Raw genomic sequence first — 19,282 nt, 5'->3', positions numbered from 1 at the left:
AGCAGTATACATTACACTTGTGTGCATGTATACACATTGTTGGAGAAAAAGTTTTACTAGAATCTGACAAAGATGAGCACATTTAGTGGAGCAGCTACAAACTTCACCCAACCTTCCATAAAGTTTTAAGATTTTAAACTTTGTATTAGAACTTTGGCTGCCGGCTTAACATCCAGGAAAGCCCAAGCTTTTAAGAGACCTTCTGATCAAGAGGAAAAAGGAAGACACTCCTGGTTATTAGTCTCCTCTGAAAGCTGACACATGGCATAATCAATCCCTCAACAGACACTTTCAAAAGCAGATTTTGGCCAACAATTGAAGCCATTTGCACTCATGCACAGTAATGAAACAAAGTTTGAGCCAGCCATGTTAAGTATTTACTAGTCAAGTGCCAAGCCAAGAACTTTCCCAGACTCTTGTCCATTCAGTTTGTGATCGTGTGAGTCTATGTCTGTACACGTGACAAAGAGGCACTTCTGTTCCTGGTAACCTACCAGAAACATCTCATGGCAGGATAATTTTGAAAAACAATGTAATGATTTAGAAAACGGTTGATTTGTCAGAGTTGTGCTTGTGAAACATGCAACAAAACTTGAGCAAAAGGGGTTATGTTTAGTGGAGGTGTATGACAAACAAATACCATCCAGCAAATCACCCAGGATTATTCTCCTCACTGAAGAGAGCCAATAAACAGATAAAAAAACCAAAGCTCAACTGCTTCCCATGGTCTTTCCGCTTTTCTGTGCCACTCACCCAGATAGGAGATCTTGATGTTTCTACTACAGCTATGCCCTAACTTCCACTACCAATCTCTTACTCCGTCAAGTGAACAACTTCCATTTCCGCACTGCATTGGTACTTTAATGACACATACCCACTCCATAAAACAAAAACCAAATAACGCCCATCTGCTCCCCCCCAACCCACCATCCAACCTTTCATGGATTTCAACAGGAGTTAACCTGGATTCTTTAAAGCTTCCTATGCTCTCAGCATTACTGCTTATTGTTAACAGAACCTGTTTCACTTCAACTGCATTGTTTGAGGGTATGTCCATAGCACTCTTCCCAGAAATGTATCTGCAATAACATGACAGTGAAATCTTAGCTCCCTGAGTTGTCCTGTAAGCAAGAATCACAAGCTACTTTTAAAAGTAGAGATTTGGTGGGGGTGGGGGTGTGAGCGTGTGGAATTTAAGAAAGCAAGCAGTAGCCTTTTGCATCACTTAAAAATCAACTTTTTTCTGATAACCAACTGTGATCTGCAAAATCCAAAAAGCAGGTCAGTAAGTCTTCACTTTTTCCATGTTTAATGGGTGCTCCTCCCACTGTCACATACCTCCTTCTCCTCAGCTTTCTTCTCCTCCTCCCTACCAAATTATGGAGAACACATCTCCCCCTTTTTTTATTTATTTGCCAGCATGTAGGCTGAAATGTCTTCAACATGAATTTGAAGGTTTTATAGATCTTTAACGTAAAGAAAGAAAACACTAAATCCCAAAATGTGCTTTCCTCCCAAATATTTTAGCTAGTAATCTGTAAAACTAACTTTCAAATTCCAAAATCATTCCTGGATAAAAGGAAAACCACCTATAGTCAATTCCCGAGAACTTAAACCTCTCAAAAACATATCTTTTTCTTAAAGCTAGAATTGTGAAGTCTTTCAGAAGGCACTGTATGACAGTGAAGAAACAAAAATCCATTCCTTCGATTGCAGGTCATCCTTTAAGGGCTATAAATAATGGAAAACGATATACAGCCTCTTAGTACTTAACTTGTTACCTAATAACTTTTATAAAAACTATCTTATTAGGTTTCTATACAGTAACATGGGATTATTAGAAAACTTCTTCTGTAGACGTAGCTTTATGGAGGACAATCATCATTAGTTCCTACAGCCATCTGAAGCCAGTAGTCCAGGTTTCTGAAAATGACAAAGTTGTACAAGTTCTCTCCTCCCTTGTGGAAACCATGTTCACTTTCTCTCCAGGAAACAGGGCTGTCTGCAAAGCCATGCACAGTTAAGGTCAGCCAATATGCCAGTTTTGGTTCACCAAAATAGCAACTGCAAGGAAGACAACAAGGTATCAATAATTATAATGGAATAGACAGCATGTTCAAGTATACAATATAAAGTAAAAAAAAAAAAAAAAAAAAAATCAGACACAGGCACTTCAGTGAAAATTTGTAATTAACAGCTAAAAAACCTATGCCTTAGTACATAATGAATAAATTCAAAAGAAAATACTCTATCAGAAGACATTAGGAAATAAAACAAGATTGACCCTTGATTATGCCTACCATACTTTTAGACATGGCAAACCTGCAAGTAATAGCAATTCAAAAAATTTCTAAGTTGTAAAGTAGCTGTTCTGAATTTCCTACAGCATGCATTATCTTTCAGAAAATAGAACATTTACTGAGAACAGTTGCTATCAGGGCAAAAAAAGACATTGGAGGAAGAAACAGTCAGGCTATTCTTGACACAAATACTTTTACCACCAGAAAGGAAATAGATTACAAATAATCAAACCCAGACATTATCCACTGCTCTTAAGGAGAGAATAAAAGCCAAAGAAACCTGTGTTCCAACCGTAGCCTAGGGAGGCTTTCTGCATGAGATTTGAAAATTGCTCAGAGTAATGATCATATTCCAGATAAAGCAACAGCAATATTGTCATGAGTCAGTGCTACAATTGTTAGCTACCAGGCACTTCAAGCATTGTCTCACACATGGAGCAAGGAGCTTCCAGAATTTGCTATCAGTAGCGCTAATATATAATACAGACAGATACCACACTGATCTAGGATACACTAGTATCATGTAGTTTGGTACTGAATTAGAACTACAGCTACCCCATTCATCACTATCCAGTGTCCTACATTACAACACTTGATTCAAAAAACTCATTGTAAGTTACTTTATTGTAATGCCATAATAACCTTGAAGTACCTTGTGATACTCTTTTTAGCATCATAAAGGGATTCCAATCACATTTTCCATCAGTAGTTAAAAATACTAAATCAGACATATTTGAGGGCATCTGATTTTCATAGACGGGGGGGGGGGGGATATGGAAAATGTAGGAGTTCAGTAGAGCCACTGTTTTTTAGAAATTAAATAAAAAGCAAAGTCATTACTAGAATACAGGGCAGGCATTTTCAAATTTGAAGTATCCAAAATTGTCTATTGCTTTTTTTATACCAATGTTAAGCTTCCAGCTTATTTCCTAATTAAAAAATTCTTCATTTTGTATATTTTGCTATTTAACTCCAACAGCACTACTGAAAAGTAATTTCAAAAATTAAAAAGTGTTAAAGTGTTTTAGTAACGTATTCCTGCCCTTACCACAGCTGCTCCAATAACTGAATTATCTTCTCAGGAATTATAAAGCCTGTGATTGTGCACAAAAAAGCTTTTTCCACCATTGTGTTGGGCTGAGGACAGCAATAGGTTGATAAGAAGCTAGACGATTTGTTGTTTCTGGGAAAAAAAACAACAAAAAACAACTAAAATAAATATACTTTAAATCTTCCATAGGAAGTCTTAGTAATTGAAACTTGTACCAAACTAGTATCTATGTATATCATCTAAATTAATACCAAAGCAACTAATGGCCAAGCAATTAATACACAAGATGTCATGGTGCTGCGGGTTAACCCTGGTAAGCACCTAAACACACAGAGCCACTCACTCACTCCCCCCTAGTGCAGTGGGGGAGAGAATCAGAAGGGTAAAAGTGAGAAGATGCATGAGATAAAGACAATTTAATAGGTAAAGCAAAAGTTGCACGTGAAAGCAAAGCAAGCTAAGGAATTCATTTACTACTTCCCATCAGCAGGCAGATGTTTAGCCATCTCCAGGAAAGCAGGTCTTCATCATGTCTAAGTGTGACTTGGGAAGACAAACGCTGTAACTCTGAACACTTCCCACCCTTCCTTCCCCCAGCTTTTATTGCTGAGCATGCCACCATATGGTGTGGGATATCCCTCTGGTCAGTTGGGGTCTGCTGTCATGGCTGCGTTCCCTCCCAGCCTCTTGCCCACCCCCCCAGCCTACTCGCTGGCAGGACAGCGTGAGAAACAGAAAAGGCCTTGATGCTGCGTAAGCGCTGCTCAGCCATAGCAAAAACATCCCTGTGTTATTTCCTCACAAATCCAAAACACAGAACAGTAGGAGCTATTATGAAAAAAATTAACTCCATCTCAGCCAAAACCAGTACAGATGGGTACCCCTAAAGACACAGGTAAGTTATTCAAGACTTAGAACAAACGCTTAAGTGCATAATGGACTTCCCACTTATAGAAATGTGTCTTTCTTAATTCTTATTTAACTCTTCATTAAAATGAACTGTGGCTTTCCTTACTTAAAATAGATTTAAAGGTAAAACAAATTCAAATACTTACAAGCTAACTTGATTCAAGACAGCACCTAGCCACTCAAACAGCTCCTCTGTACTGCAGGACTCATCTGGCTTTCCTTGTAGTTCGTTACTTTGCAACACGGGACACTCCAAGTCCCTTAGTGTGCTGAAAGTTATTTTTGGCTTCAGGGCCTGTATTTGTTTTTTTGAAAAGTATGACATCAACGTTGATCCCTCTGCACCTTAACAACAGAACACCACAAACAGCTGTTACGAAACTACTAAACAAAAGGAGCACTGAATACATGAAACCTTTGTATATGTGTACAAGAAAATGCAGTGTGTAAAACCGCTTACATGCTGTTATCTTTGGCAAAAGCCATAGACTCTTCAGCTTCCTTACCTTGGAAATAAAAATTAGTACAAGATCCAGCAACTTAGTATAGCTCAGTAAATTTACTACTTAACTAGCAAGTATAGATCTGTCAATAGAAAATTCAAGCAGATTAACTGGGCAAGTAATAAAATGAACTCATTAGAAAAGGAATTCAGCATTCCTGAAAAGGAACACATGAAAGGGAGCAGGAACATGTTAACTGCTCCCCAAGATCATGTGGTTTGCAAATGCACTCACACTGTAAATAGACCCGTGCCTATAAACACAAGGCCAGAGAACATTTTGCATTACTAGTGCCCATACATACACTCCCTTCATGCTCATGCACAGGTACTCGCTACTGTAGAAGGGCAGTGTGTGCATTAGACCATTAGGTCATCTCTAGTTCAGCATCTCTAGAAATTCCTCAAGCATTGCAACCTGAGGGAGAATACACGTAGTAGATGTACACAAAGATAATGCATCTCTAAGATGAGGTAAAGGGAACTAAGATCACATGAATACAGGTAGCATTCCCTCAAAAAACACTGAGTGTCTGGAGGGAACCCAGCATCACTAGTTCACTAAAAACTGCCTCCTAGAGACAGTATGGCTTCTAGAATCATGAACAACTCCAGCAGAATAAATTCCTCCAGATCTCAGGAATACTTTGCAAAAAGCTATAGCATCATTTAAATTCTCCTGGAACATGCCTTCACACCTGCAGAAAGTTTCCCTTTTCATTGTCCTAAAAGGCCAGAACAATCTTCCTTCAGCCCATACTTCCTATTGGCATTTGTTAAACTAACAGGTTTAAAGAATGTATAATATTGCCCTAGAATTCTTAGTCAAATATAAAAAATTATACATTTTAAATGTCCGCTGCATATGGGAGCCTCAGCTAGAGCCCTAACTTCAGGAAATCTTGAAGACTACAGTCAAGACTCCAAGAGAAAAATTTCTCTAGCTGCATGATAGCTCTCCATGTCAGCAACAACCAGGCACATTGCCAAAGTTTTTCGGAGGCCAGTGTATTTCAGCCAATACACATTTAAAATTGTCATAGAAATTACAGCAATAGAAAAGAAAAGATTGGTTTGCCTCTCTCAATAAAGACATGAGACAATCCATAATCCCTTTTTCTGTTCCTCTTGGTGCCAGAACCACTAAGTGGGAAAAACGGGTATGAAAAAAAACCCCTGCTTTTGGCAAGTGGAACAATTGTTTATAGGTTTGCATCAGTGCTGGCCATAGCAAGGAACACCAGTTATCAGCAGGAAGGCTGGAAGCAGAATGTTCATGGAGGACACAGATTCTCTTGACAAAATACAGCCCTCTTTTTCCCTTCCAGCAGAATCTACATGATGTCTCATGTCTATTAATAAAAATCTATAAAAGTTTTATTTTTGGCAGTACTATGGAACTAAGAGTCTTTCGTGTGTTATAAGCACAAGATTACTGCAGAGAAAGGCATTCAGACTTAACTCCATATTCAGGAAATGATTGACCTGACCCATTTTTTGGATGTAAGAAAGTGAGGAAAAAGGAATGCTCTTCTTCCTGAATGCTGCTACCCTGGCAGCAACAAACATAAGAAACATACTGGCCCTAGAGGCATTTTGCTCTCTGCCCAGGGTCAATAAATCCAAGCAAGCTGACCCCGAAGATCTGCCACCTTAGTTGGATTTATGTCACCATTTATGGTAGCAACAGTCTCCACTGTGACCCTTTCCTGAAGACTACAAGGATGGGAATCGCAAGCCTTTAAACAATTTCTGTATGACAAACAAGGACAGATCCTTGTCATATGATTAGTACTTAAAAAGGGGGAGCAGAAACATGAAGGACTAAACTGAAACATGGGACACTGCTAAAGGAGCTTGTAAGAAGCTTTAGTTTCTCAGATCAGTTAACTCCTGCTCAGACTTGGGTCTTGAAGAGCCAGGGAAGAGTAACAATGTAAAGAGCAGATGGGAAAGCATTCTCAGGGACCCCTCTAACATCTCATCTCACTAGCATGGAAACTCAAAGCAGAACTACACTAAAAGCTACACAGCTATGATGAAGAAAAACATTGTGTTGCAGTACATACCACACTCCTGCAGTTTTTGTCAATTCTATGCATATGCCACATATCCCTAGACACGGCCTATTCTGCGGTTATACAAGCAACTGAGGACTTTGGAAAGTGACCCCGAGAGGAAGAGCAATACTTAAATCCCAAGGGGAAAACCCAAAAGTAATTAGAAAACAGTAGATAAACAAATACTATAAGAAAGATGATCTGAGACAATACAATTTCTTATAACAACCTCTTACTCTGCTCCAATCTCAAACAAGTGCTTGAGAATAAAATGATAAAATAGCAGATTGCGTGTGTATCAGTGTACATGGCACACAACAGAAATAGGGACTCTGTACATGTCCTATAACTACTGATGAAAGTTCCCCATCTCAAATACTACACCAAATATGTAACTTATGTGTATTAATTAAAAAACTAAAAAAATTTGTATTAATAATAGTCATGTATGTCACAAATTTATAAAAAAGAGGCACAGTTACACCAGAAAGCCTGGGCAACAGAGACAAGGAAATGAAGCAACTAATATATCTCCTATGAATCACTGTTGTGTTCCTGAACTGAAATGTTCTGCTGTGTAGGAAGTAATGCACATAACACTCCCCCTGCCCAATCAAATAAACAAAACAAACAAACAGTCTCACGTAAACACATTTTAATCTAACTTTTTCATCCACTAAAAATGCATTTGGACAATCACTAGAAAAGAACAGTAAACTAAAAATATCTGGACTTCATGTCAGTTACATTTTAGTTTTACATTTAGTTCTTATTACCTGGATTATACCAAGCCAGTAGGAAGTCAAATTCTAAAGGTTTCTTTTCTTTCAAGGCCCAAAGCACTCTGTTATGTTTCTTGCTATCAGGGTGAAAGCCGGAATCAGTCAAGTCAACAGTTACAACTGCAAAAATGTACAAAAGCAGTTGTTACTCAACTGAAATAAATTTTCATATTAAATTCATTACGAACTAAAAGAACACAAAGAAACCAAAGAACATTAGACTTCCTTTTCATATAGACAGCATCTTCATAAAAAGTATCTGGTTATATAAATATGACTCCCCATTATGTAAATAAATATTTACCTCCTGCTGTCCTTATTTTGATATAATCTGGAACTGCCTTCTAGTGACTGGAGGGAAAGATTCCTTTTGTAATGGCAGTGACAGAAGTCCCAAAACAGTGCCTTAAAAATATCTTGGTAATTAGGCAAGCTATTAGCACTAAAAAAGCAAGTTTCTAACATCAAAAGCCACATATATGGCAATGACACTTTTTCAACTGTTTTTTTTTCTAGATTAATTGGTCCCAGGCTAAAAGTTACATTTATTTTTTACATGGAAATTTCATCATACATTTTACTTGACAAACTGAATAGTAAAATCGTGTCCCATTTTGCCAAAATTCTTATTATAGATAACAAGTTTCCCCTTCTAAAGTTTTTGTCTACCTACCTATCAACTACTGCAGGTTCTAATACATTTGAGATGGCATAGTGTTCATGGTTTTTTTAATTATTTACAAAAAAAAAAAATAATTAACAACAATAAAAAAATCACACTCAGTATGTCTCCTCTGCAGCTGTTAAAAAACTACAACATTTTCCAAGTACTTGGTATATAGAGATTACCATTTTAGATATGTCAAAAGCAATACAATTCTGCCTTTCAAGCAAGCAGTCTTGGGTGAGGCTCTTCACTATTTTTTTTCTGTGTAGTGTGCAAATTTTAAGCTCTACCTTAATTAGTTTAGTATTTTCCGATTTAAATTGGAAGGCACAGATACTGTGCACAGTATACAAAAATCCTTGCGTCCTACATCACTCCAGCATAAACAAGACTATGAAAGACCCAAAAATAAAAAATTTTATAGAATACCCAAAAGATCACACATTTGTTTCCCTATAACTGCTTTATTATTTGGAAAAAGTATTTTTTCTCTTCAGGCAGTCCTTGTATCAGCATCTGGAAAAATATGACCTAGACAATAACCAATTTTAAGGAAAGGCAAGTTTCAGCATTGCTGGTTTAACATCATAACAAGGTGCTTCACAGACAGATCTGAAACAATTCTCTGTTAATATAAATAATACTTACTATATCTCATTACTTTTTTGCCCGAATACTGAGAAGGGCGACCTTGCAGTCCAAGTTCCTCGTAAGTATCCTTATCCACTGATAGAATTAGTTTTCCTATAAACAAAACAAACTTCAATACAAATAATCTTCTACTTAGTCCCCTTTGAAGTCTTCCGAGAACTGTATACCTTATACAACGTTAGCTTTGGATCAATGGTATTACTAATGTAATTCAGACTCCTTAGTTCCAGTTAAATGGATTACCAGATTAACCCTTAAAAAATATATGTTATAACTCAATTACTCTTTTTTTATCAAAGAGGTCTTATGAACTAGAATGAGAAAAGTATAATATTATTCCTGAGATAGTAATAGCGTTTTTTACTGTACTACCTCTCTTCATTGCCTCAATCTTTCCTCCACTTGTCCCCTAGCGTTTGCTGTGTCATTGGTTGAGCGCTACATTACACCAGGGCCTGACATAGTATAGTCATGTGTGCACTGCTCAACTAAACATACAAAAGCAGTTCCTCCAACTCCAGTGGGACTACTCACATTGAGTAAACTATGCTTATTAGTGATGAGCAGATATGCGCTGGAACAACTCCACTTCCATGTTCATAAACCAAATCTGGCAGCTGCTACTTAGCACAGAATTTCACACAACAGATCTCTACTACAGTCTTTTGATTCTACTGTATAATATAGCATACAACAGTATAATATAGAATACAGGATAATATAGAATACAAACAAATAAGGCTGCTGCTGAAGATTTCAGATAGTGACATAACCAGGAATTGTAACACTGTCTCTGCATTAATTGTGCATAGCTTGTAGTAACTGTATCATACAAATTCTATTGTATAAATACTATCAAGTATTCATTTTGCTAGGACTGTGCTAACAGAGCACATAAAAGAACTCCTCCTCTGAAGAATCTTAATTTACTTATGCATTGATAGGCACCCATCATCTTACAGCATCTTACGCTAGAGGGCCGATAGACCAATTTCTGTTTCTATTATATCTGATATATTGTTAAACAGACATATTGGAAGCCCAAAATAGCTTCATTATTTTCTCTGCATGTAAAATCCCACCTGAGATGGAAAATTTTGTCATAAAACTGTGATGGAACTGCAAAAGAGTATTTTAACATGTCACATAATTCTCAAAGAATAAACAGTGAATATTTTAAAAGTGTTCCTAAGCAGTGCTGATAATTTTCTTTTTTGGTACAAATTCTGTCTTTAAGATCAGTAGGAAACAAGAAGTAGGAATGCAATGTTTTCACAAAAATAATCCTCTGTAGCAATTGCAATTATGATTGAAGCATTGCCAATCTGACACTATACATAAGTGAAGCTGATTTTTTTTCTTAATTTCCTTTTGATGAAATAAATAATTTAACAGCATGAATGAAACAAATATGTTAAAATGAATATTCTTCTGATTCAAACATATTTCTAAATAAAGTTGGCAAGTACAATAAGCATTAAAGTTTCCAGTTTACATCATTCCAACTGAAAAAAAAAACCAAAAAAACAAAAAAAATCCCCACCAAACCCAAGACCATAATCAATATGTATGTATTACTAAAAACACAACAAAACATACCATTTGGTAGCAGAGCTGCAGTATTATCTTGATCAATTTTTGTGTTATACGTAAGTGCATAGCATGAACCTTTAATAGTAAAGCAGAAAACCATGAGATTAGAGTCTCTAAAGACAGACATGACAATATGAAAGATTCACCTCAAGATAATCAAACATGCCAAATACCACCTTCTCAAGCAAAACAGCATTCTGTTATTATTTTTATAAACCTTGGACTGGCACTATTTTAAAGGACCTGTAATACAGATAATATTAACAATATGCCCCAATATGAAAACACTTACTTTCCACCTGTGGCCTTCCCCGCTCAGCAAATGGAAACCCCTGTATTTTCCAGACACATTTCTATTATTGGTTCACATGCAGACAAGGTGGAAGATGCTCACATTACTAAATATATTTTGTAGCATTATCTGCCACAACCAATTTTGCTCTTAAAAATACAAGAGTCGGATCCTGTAAACTTGGTGTACAAACATTGTACTGCTTCCATAAAACTACTGACATAAAAGCCATTTATGAGACTAAAGGAAATATGAAAAAGAGTCCCACATTTGTAAAAGAATGGATCTCATTCTCCCGTGTCACCCACATGTTCTCTCTTCTCCTCTCTTTTCCCTTTAAAGTTTTTTTTCTCCCTGGCAATTATCTGAAGGGTACAACATTTATCATGAGCCAAATGAGCAGGGCCTGCTCAATAAAAACCACATGCTTTGAGTATGCAATAGCAAGTTGGCTGGGCAGAGGCTGCATTTTTCTTCATGCCCTCTTTGCTCTTACTGTATAAGGACGAGCCACTGCAGCTCCATTAGCTAAAAAACCCAACAAACCCCAAACCCCACAGCATATTTTTTCCTCTTTTTCTCTTGTCTGCTGTGGAACACAACTCTTGTGTTGAAATATGAAGGAATCAGAAAGGGAGAAGGGAGCTGATCTCTGCAGGAATCTGCATAAAGATGAAACGTAGAAGATAAACAGGTGTGAGGATACATGGAAGCCCTCTTGATAGCTGGATTGCAGAGTTAAGATGGAATAGGGAGAAACAAAGAGGGAACAGTCATAGAAGTTTTGGACCCATTGGGTGTAAACAAATGTTGGCATACCACAGAGCAGAAAAAAGCAGATAAAGAAATTAATACATAATTTTCTTAGTATTTTTTCTTCCCTTCCTTTAAAATACTGTTCAGAATAAATAATAATAAATGGGTTTTACTGTGTTATGAAAAATATACACTGTTACTGCATCTGTCATGTTCCGATTACCTCCTTACCTTTCTTCACAAAAGCATCGATGAATTCATGAGCGACCAATTCATGAACCGATAAATTCCTCACCAGGTAGTACTGTCCAACATCTGCAATAGCACTTTTCAGCACTTCAGGTAGTACGCCACATTCAGGGATCAAAAAGGACACCTATTAGGAACATATTTGTAATGTAAATCATATCCTAAAATCTGTTCTGGAAGGAAACCAGGAAAAAAAAATTAAGTCTTCTTTTCAAATAAATCAGTATGCTACACCAAAATGAGATGAAGGAAAAATAATTTCAAGCTACTGTCTTCAAAATGTATCAATTTGCAAAAAGTCTCCAAGTACAGCAAAGACATTATTTGGTTTTTGCATTTTACATGCTATACAACAGCATTTGAGGTGTTACATAAAAGCATGATTTTACACACCATGACTTAACTAATGATCTTGTTTGACATCATTATAAATTTAGCTTGAAGTCGCCCTGGAACATTTCCTTCAGCCTTTGCTACAGGAAGCAGTTTTAACTCAAAATGCAGGCTAAGCATTTATGTAACGTCAGTGGAAATGCAAAGACCAAAGTAGAATTTAAACTAGTTTTTGAATCAATGCATTCTCCTTTGTAGAATATTTTAGAGGTCAGGAAAGCAAACAGACCATCAGAACAAAACTTGAAGACGGGCTTACAATTTTCAAAAAAGTCACAGGGCGTACGTACGTTAAGGCTACAAGTTCTGTAGGAGGCTTCTAATTTAAGGTAGGAAACCGATTTTCAAAAGGGATGAGCGCCTATCTTTTCTTACTAAACTCAGCATTCATTCTTTCGGCCCAATTGCCTACCTTTAATTTCCCTTTTGTTTAAAACTTTCCCTGTACGTGTTTCATAGATCAAGGGAACTCTTAAGGCCGCGAGATGAGGGCAAACGAGATTATTACACGGGCAAACACCAAGCTTCCCAATAACCCCGCACGAGCAGCATAAAGGTTCATCCCCCTGCTCCTTCCCACTCCACCCCCCAAAAAACCCCTGTTTTCGGAAACAAAGGAGCTCACAGAAGAACAGGTACGTATCTCCCTTTGCACACGTACACAAGAGAAATAACAACTGACAGGCGGGCTGCCTGCCACACAAGTAGAAAGCTTTCTAGTTAGCTGCTAGGAAAGTCGCTAAGGAAATAGCGAGAGGGTCAGACTGACACTGGCGACAGGCAAAGAACGGCGGGCACGCTGGCGAAAGCTGGTCTTCGCAGCGTTAAGCTGCCCCAAAGAGCGAAGCAGTTCTTGATGACGGCACGGCGGGATCCTTTGGCAGATGGAGGGGCGAGGGGAAAAAGAGGCCTTCCCGGGATCGCCTGCAGCCAGGCTTCAGCTGACCGACCCCCCGTCCCTCACGGCTCGGACTACCAGCCTGCGGCTGTCAGGTAGCGCGCGCGCCCCTCCCCCCACCCCCCGTCGCCCGCCAACGGCCGCGGCCGTTAAACGCCCCGGCTCGCGCCCCCCCCCCCCCGACTCACGCGGCAGTTGTAGGCGTGGTCCCGCACCCGCGCCGCGTGCCGCGAGCGCGCGTCCCGCGCGTGGCCCCTCTCGCAGACCAGCAGGTGCCGCGGCGCCTGCCGGAGGCGCCGCAAGGGCGGCAGCGCCGACATCCTCGCGCCGAGCTCCGCGCGCCGCCGGACAGCGCCGCCAATGGGGGAGCGGGGCCCCGCACACGTCACCCGCCGCGCGGGAAATGGGGGGGGGAGAAGAAGCCGTGCGGTGAGGACGCTTCCGGCCGCTGACACACCGCTGTGCGCATGCGCGGCAGCGGGGCCCCGCCCTGGGGCGGCAGCCATGACAGGCTTGGGCCGCCTCAGTACCCCAGCCCCGAGTCAGGCTGTGGGCGTACTCGGCGCGTTCGGCCCTCACGGGTTCAGAACAGCCCCGCCGGGGCTCAGGCGGCAAAAGCCCGCGCGGGTTTCGCGGTGCAGCAGCTGTAACTCAGGGCGGTTAAAGCATGTGCGTGCTTCGTGAGTCGCTCTGGTAGCCGGAGCTGGGCCCTGCAGAGACGGAGCGGGAGCGCTGTAGGCTCCCAGGGCGTGTTTCCCGAGAGGGAAGGGTTTTAGGGGAGACGGACGCTTGAAGGGATAAAACGAGACGCGTAGAAGCGTGTCCTGGGGTGGCTGGTGGCACTGGGGAGCCTTCCAGACGTCGAGCAACCTGCTTCTTTCCCCCCTACAGCAAGTACGAGAAATACATCCACCCCAGGGGCTGCAGGGGTGTGTGTGCGCCCTGTGAGGTAGGCCACTACCGAAATACTACCCGATTTCATCAGAGCCCCGTAGAGATACACCGAGTATGTGAATTCCTACTGAAAATTTGTGGTCCATTAGTTCTCTGAGCATATTTGTAGTAAGAGCTGCAGTTCTACAAGTTCATGAAGAAGATCTTGTGTCCACTCTCACTCCAAATGGGACTGCTCAGATTAGCAAGTACGGTGCACAAGGGTTGTGGGATTGGGCCCTGCCTCTGATGTGTCCTCTCGCTGCTTGTTCAGTACATTGTATATTTTAAATAAAGCATGTACAAAAATTTCCTTTTTCCGCCTTGCTGCAGTATTTCTCTTCCCGATCCCCTAGCTCTGTGGCTCCTGATTTAGTTTAAAAAGGTACCAAGCAACTTTCTTGGTATTTGCTGTTTTCTGTACACTGTACAAGGCTGTATGTAACCTTACTTAAAACACAACTTCGGTCTGTTCACCAAACATCCATCAAGCAGGCAAACCTGACACTCGGTTTTGATGCCAGTTTGATGACACTAGTTCCAGACATCTCAGGCTTGCCCTAGGGAGATCTTGACCTGCTATTTCTAGATGAGATGTTCGATGTTGATGCTCAGGGGTACATGAGTTTGATTATTCCTCTGCCTTCCGTGGGCGGATGCCAAGAGGAAAAGTTTGTTCAGTACAGATTTGCATAGGAACTTTGTTTAGTATAGAAAAGTAAAGGTTATGGTAAGGTCATTTGTTCAACACCTGCAGTGTTATGCAGTTAGGAACCATCAACTTCCTATGATTTTACTCATTCACCAGCTGCGTGTCTTGGTTTGATATCATAACTCGAGCACTCTTGTTCACTACTTGGTCGCTTATGGGCTGTTTGGCTGAGATAAACAGGCAGCACACAGGTTTTCTAGATCTGTATTTCCAGTCTGATGAATTTGTGTTACAGCTCCAGCTTCAGCGGTTGATATGCCCAGGCTCCACTTCTAGCACAGACTGCACTTTTCTAGTGCTCTGTCTGTGTTTGGGTCTGCCTGATGTTGCTGACTTAATAGCTATAAATAGCTAGCAGTGTGAAAAGCCTGGTCCTTGCAAGGTCTGTGCTACAGAACCGTGCTTGCCCAATGGAAGGAGGGATGCTACCGAGGAGTTACTGGTTCAGTGCTTCTGGCTTGTTAGGCTGATTCAGGCCCACTTGTTTCAGGGCATGTGCTTTCCAAGTGCTTGTTTACTGAAGTGACATCAAGACACTGCTGCTCTGAACTCAAAGGCTTGTGTCCTCCAATGCGTGAGACTGAGATGGAGCTACACATCACAAGGTCACTGGCTCATTAACGTTTGTGGAGGAGGGCTGAATTCTGCACTAAGGTTGCCTGTATAAATTGGATTAATTGGATTATTATGAATCAAAAAAGGCTATGTAATCACAGTAGCCTTCTAATTTAAAGCGTGCAAACTTTAATGGGAAAAGCACTACGTGATTAATGTCACTTATTATCATACCCGCAAGCAGAAGCCTCTGTGCGCAGACGAGCATCACACTGCGATGATCAGAAAGCCTGTTCTACTAAAGGGGTGAAAAGTTCAAGCCTCTGATCAATAAGCCCAGAGATCCAGAGCGGAAATTCAGCTATACTCAAAGCAGCCCATGGAGCTGGTTTTTTTTGTGGTTTGGGGTTTTTTTTTTGTGAGCTTCTCTATGATAATACAATTTATGCTTTCTGCTAGGGATACAAATGGATAGGAAGAGAAATGAGAAGAAAATATGTTGGGGAAGGATTAAGAGAGTAAGATTCATGGTTGCATATTCAGAGTTAAGTCAGTATTTTAGGGATTTTGGCAGCAGTGTAGTTCACTGCAGCTCAGTGGAGCATTGAAGGATTCACATCACTGTACAGTTAGTTCGGTTCATATGTCAGGCAATTAATTTTAACCCATCCTTACTCATATACGTTGGCTGTCCTATTATAGAGTATGTGTGTTCTAGAGAACTCCCTGAAGATACTGAACTACATTAAAAAAAAAAAACATTTCACAGTCCAGTAGTCTGTGCTGTAACATAGAGAATTTCCTTACCTTTAAATGGGCTATACATATATACGCTCATTGTTGGTAAATGCTGACATTTTAATAGTGGTTGTTACAGTTTTGTGAGTAATTGGGTGCAGGGTTTCTGTATATTGTTAAAAAAAAAAAGACATTTTAAACTTTAAATAATTTGAGCTGTGAAGCTATCACAATTTTCCCAAGGATTTCAAACCCATGACAGGGTAATGCAGTTTTACAGCAATTCAGTTTCCGCATTCTTGAAGAGTTACAGGCTGTAGCCAAGAGGAAAGCAATGCCTTGAGGCAACCTGTGGTAATAGCTTGGAGTAGGGAAGGATCTCTAAAATATTTCCTGGGACTGAGGAAATTTCGTTCTGGTTTTGTATAAAATGACAGAGTCTGGAAAGAAAAGCCTGATTTTCACATTAGGTACAATATCTCTAGATGTGAAGCCCAGCTGCTTCTTTCAGGTACTTTTTTTCACTGCTGAAGAGCAATCTTAACTCATTCTTTCTGCTGAATTTTCTGATTAAAAAAAATGACATTATTAAAATACCTAGAGTTTCATAAAATCAAATCTAAACAAGTATTTGTCACAGATATTTTTAAATTGGTTTGTGTCTTTAAGATGAATCAAAATATTTTTCTTTCCAGTCACTCTTTTTCTTTCTTAAATACTGTTGACTGCAAAAGAGAAGGAAGTTGTCTAAATCTTTTCACCTTGGCTATTGTAATTAGTACTTTGGGAAACAGAAACAGATACCTCTGGTGCCTTGTTTATCTGAAACTAATAAAGTGTATAAGACTCTGAAACTAAGCAATTTACTTGATCAGTGTCAACTGTTTCTGTCATTGAGAAAAGTGGAAAGATGGTGAAGACGCAGATAGTTAGCTTTATATCCCGTTTTTACACACTTTGGTCCAAATATTCAGAGCAGTGATGGATTGTAAAAAAGATCCCACTCAGACTTGCTTTTCAAGGAGATTACAAACAAAGCTTCTGCCAAGCTACTCCCCAAAGCAGCTCTTCAAGCCAGGAAGAACAGTGAATGCTAACCATGGACCGAGTTGCTGGATTTGGTTTAAATGCAATTCTAAAAAACCCAACAACTACCTGATCTGTTTCTTTTAGAGTTAACACCCCCTGTAATCTGGGAAACCTCACACTCACTCACTTTTGTGATATTACAGCGGGAGAAGAAATGAGAAGAGTGATTCATCTGACAAGGTTCTGGGGAGCAGGAGTGTATTCCACCTATATTCAAGCGGAGTCTTCACCTCCACTTGCCTCCTAGGGATCAGATTTTGGCTGGGCCCTGCATGGTGATGGGGAATTCTCATGCACTTTCTCTTTCCCTCTAAACAGATCAATTGTTGTTCACATTAAGGCTAATACGAGGCACATGTACTCTTACAAAACACGCGCTGGAGCAAGCTACTCCACAGCATTCAAGGAAGAGTCGAACCTGTTCCCTGTTCACACTTCCTTGCAGCAGGTAACAAACTGTGGCCACGTTCCCCTGGTTGCTCCTTCATCTTCTGGCAAATGTCCTAGGGAGCGTTTCCACGCTCACCTCGACATTCCACGGGCAATAAAGATGTGTCCCGCTCCTTGTCCCATAACAAGACGGGGAAACGCTGCTGCCTTTTCCATTGCTAAGGTCTCCTCCCCCAGCTCTACAGGTAAAGGGCATTATTTTTCCTCAAATTGACTAACCAATTAACATGATCACGTTAAACTCGTCATAGCAGTCTTGTTCTCAACCTGTACACAATTTTTCCAGTTACATGAATTGGTCTGCTAAAGGATATTAGCTGACCCTGCAAAAATTGCCTTGCTAATATCCTTAGAGCATTGTATTTCTAGTAACATTAGTGCTGCTCCTGGGATTGCAGCAGATCATGCTGTTTAAAATGCACCGTCATGAAGATACAGAATGCAAAGCAAAGCGAAAGTAAAACTAAGCATTCCCTCCTGTAAGCACCTTTAAAAAATGAAAGAAGCGTAGAAATTTAATGTTCAAAGTAGGGTGCATTTTCTCTTAAGATCAGCGCAGAGTAATTCCTTCCCGTCAGCTCAAGCTTCCAGTCTGCTTCAAGAAGAGGATTTGCCATTTCCACCAATAAGTCAGCAGTATTTCCTGTACCTGTTGCTGTGCACACCTTTGTATGTTAATGCATCTCGTTAGTAAGCATTTGGATTGCAAGACCACTGGCATTTTTCCCCACTAAACTGTTTCTCTTACACCCCCAAATGATGAAAGGTCCCATGCTGCACTTCACACTCCTGCAAACTCGCGTGGGGCGGGCTGGCTGCGTTTTGACTGAGGACGGGCAGCAGAGTTTGGCCGTGCAGGTTTAGCGCAGTAAAATTTCAGTCACCCTTTTGCAACTCAGCATCAAAGTCATGCGGTTGCTTGTCTCAAGCAGAGAGAAGCTGAAGAAGGTGCCGGCGGAGGAAGAAAGCCATAGAGAGAGGAGAGTGTCCTCTCAGGCAGCTGGAAGCCTGCTTCTCTACGGTGGGATGGGGAGCTTGCCTCAGCCACCCAGCCTGTACGCAGGTGGTCAAAAAGCAGTTACGGGAGCGCATGGGTGCCTGATTTCTTTCTTTAATCTTAGCTATGAAATCAAGCAACAGAAACTGTGTAGTAATTTAAAATAACCCAAGATTAAAAAAAAAAGCTGCATGTTCCCGGGTAATAGTATTTTCAGGAGGACCTAAGGATTTAGGGACCAATGTGGCATTATCAGAAATGAAGGACACAAGTTTAAATTTAGAATTGTACATTTCATTCATCTGAGCAAGATTCAATGTTTTCATTTAGAAATAGTCTAAAATAGTTATTCTGGAAAACCTAGTTAAGAATGATTTTTTGCACATAAGCCCCTGTTTCAGTACACTTATTTTGGAGTAAATCCTCTTTTTCCCGTTTCACTACATTCCTGTTATTAGGATTAAGAATATTTACATACCAAGTCATTCAGAAATATGTATTTATTATATTTGCAATTATGGACATGGACTTTAATAGCCTGCCATATTATAAATCACTCTCAAAGATATGAATTAAAGTTTGAAATCACTTTCCCTTAAAAACTTTTTAAAATGTTACTTTCTATTAGCAGGCCGTCCTTATCATTCCACTTCAGATATATTTTTGGTGCTTGGACTATTTTGTAGACTAGTCCCGTAAATGCCT

General features: G+C 40.1%; 1 protein-coding gene across 1 annotated transcript; it reads right to left on the bottom strand.

Moving 5' to 3' along the window:
- Positions 1-1,221: 1,221 nt before the first annotated feature.
- Positions 1,222-13,487, bottom strand: RPP40 (ribonuclease P/MRP subunit p40). The gene is made up of 8 exons (XM_075052375.1): positions 13,292-13,487; positions 11,795-11,939; positions 10,522-10,590; positions 8,920-9,015; positions 7,599-7,724; positions 4,407-4,605; positions 3,349-3,483; positions 1,222-2,064 (listed from the first exon to the last, which is right to left on the bottom strand). The coding sequence occupies exons 1-8, from the start codon at positions 13,421-13,423 to the stop codon at positions 1,866-1,868; spliced, it is 1,101 nt and encodes a 366-aa protein (XP_074908476.1). The 5' UTR covers positions 13,424-13,487; the 3' UTR covers positions 1,222-1,865.
- Between the last annotated feature and the right edge of the window lie 5,795 nt (positions 13,488-19,282).

Source organism: Buteo buteo, chromosome 20 (genome assembly GCF_964188355.1).
Source record: "Buteo buteo chromosome 20, bButBut1.hap1.1, whole genome shotgun sequence".
NCBI lineage: Eukaryota > Metazoa > Chordata > Aves > Accipitriformes > Accipitridae > Buteo > Buteo buteo.
The sequence above is the reverse complement of the archived record's forward strand: the minus strand, read 5'-3'. Positions and strand labels throughout refer to the sequence as shown.

Coding starts and splice junctions, on each gene's coding strand:
- RPP40 (XM_075052375.1), bottom strand. CDS start 13,423: ATGTCGGCGCTGCCGCCCTTGCGGCGCCTCCGGCAGGCGCCGCGGCAC. Junction 9,016..10,521: donor TGCAGCTCTGCTACCAAATG/GTATGTTTTGTT, acceptor TTTTGTTTATAG/GAAAACTAATTCTATCAGTG. Junction 2,065..3,348: donor CAGTTATTGGAGCAGCTGTG/GTAAGGGCAGGA, acceptor TCTTCCTTGCAG/TTGCTATTTTGGTGAACCAA.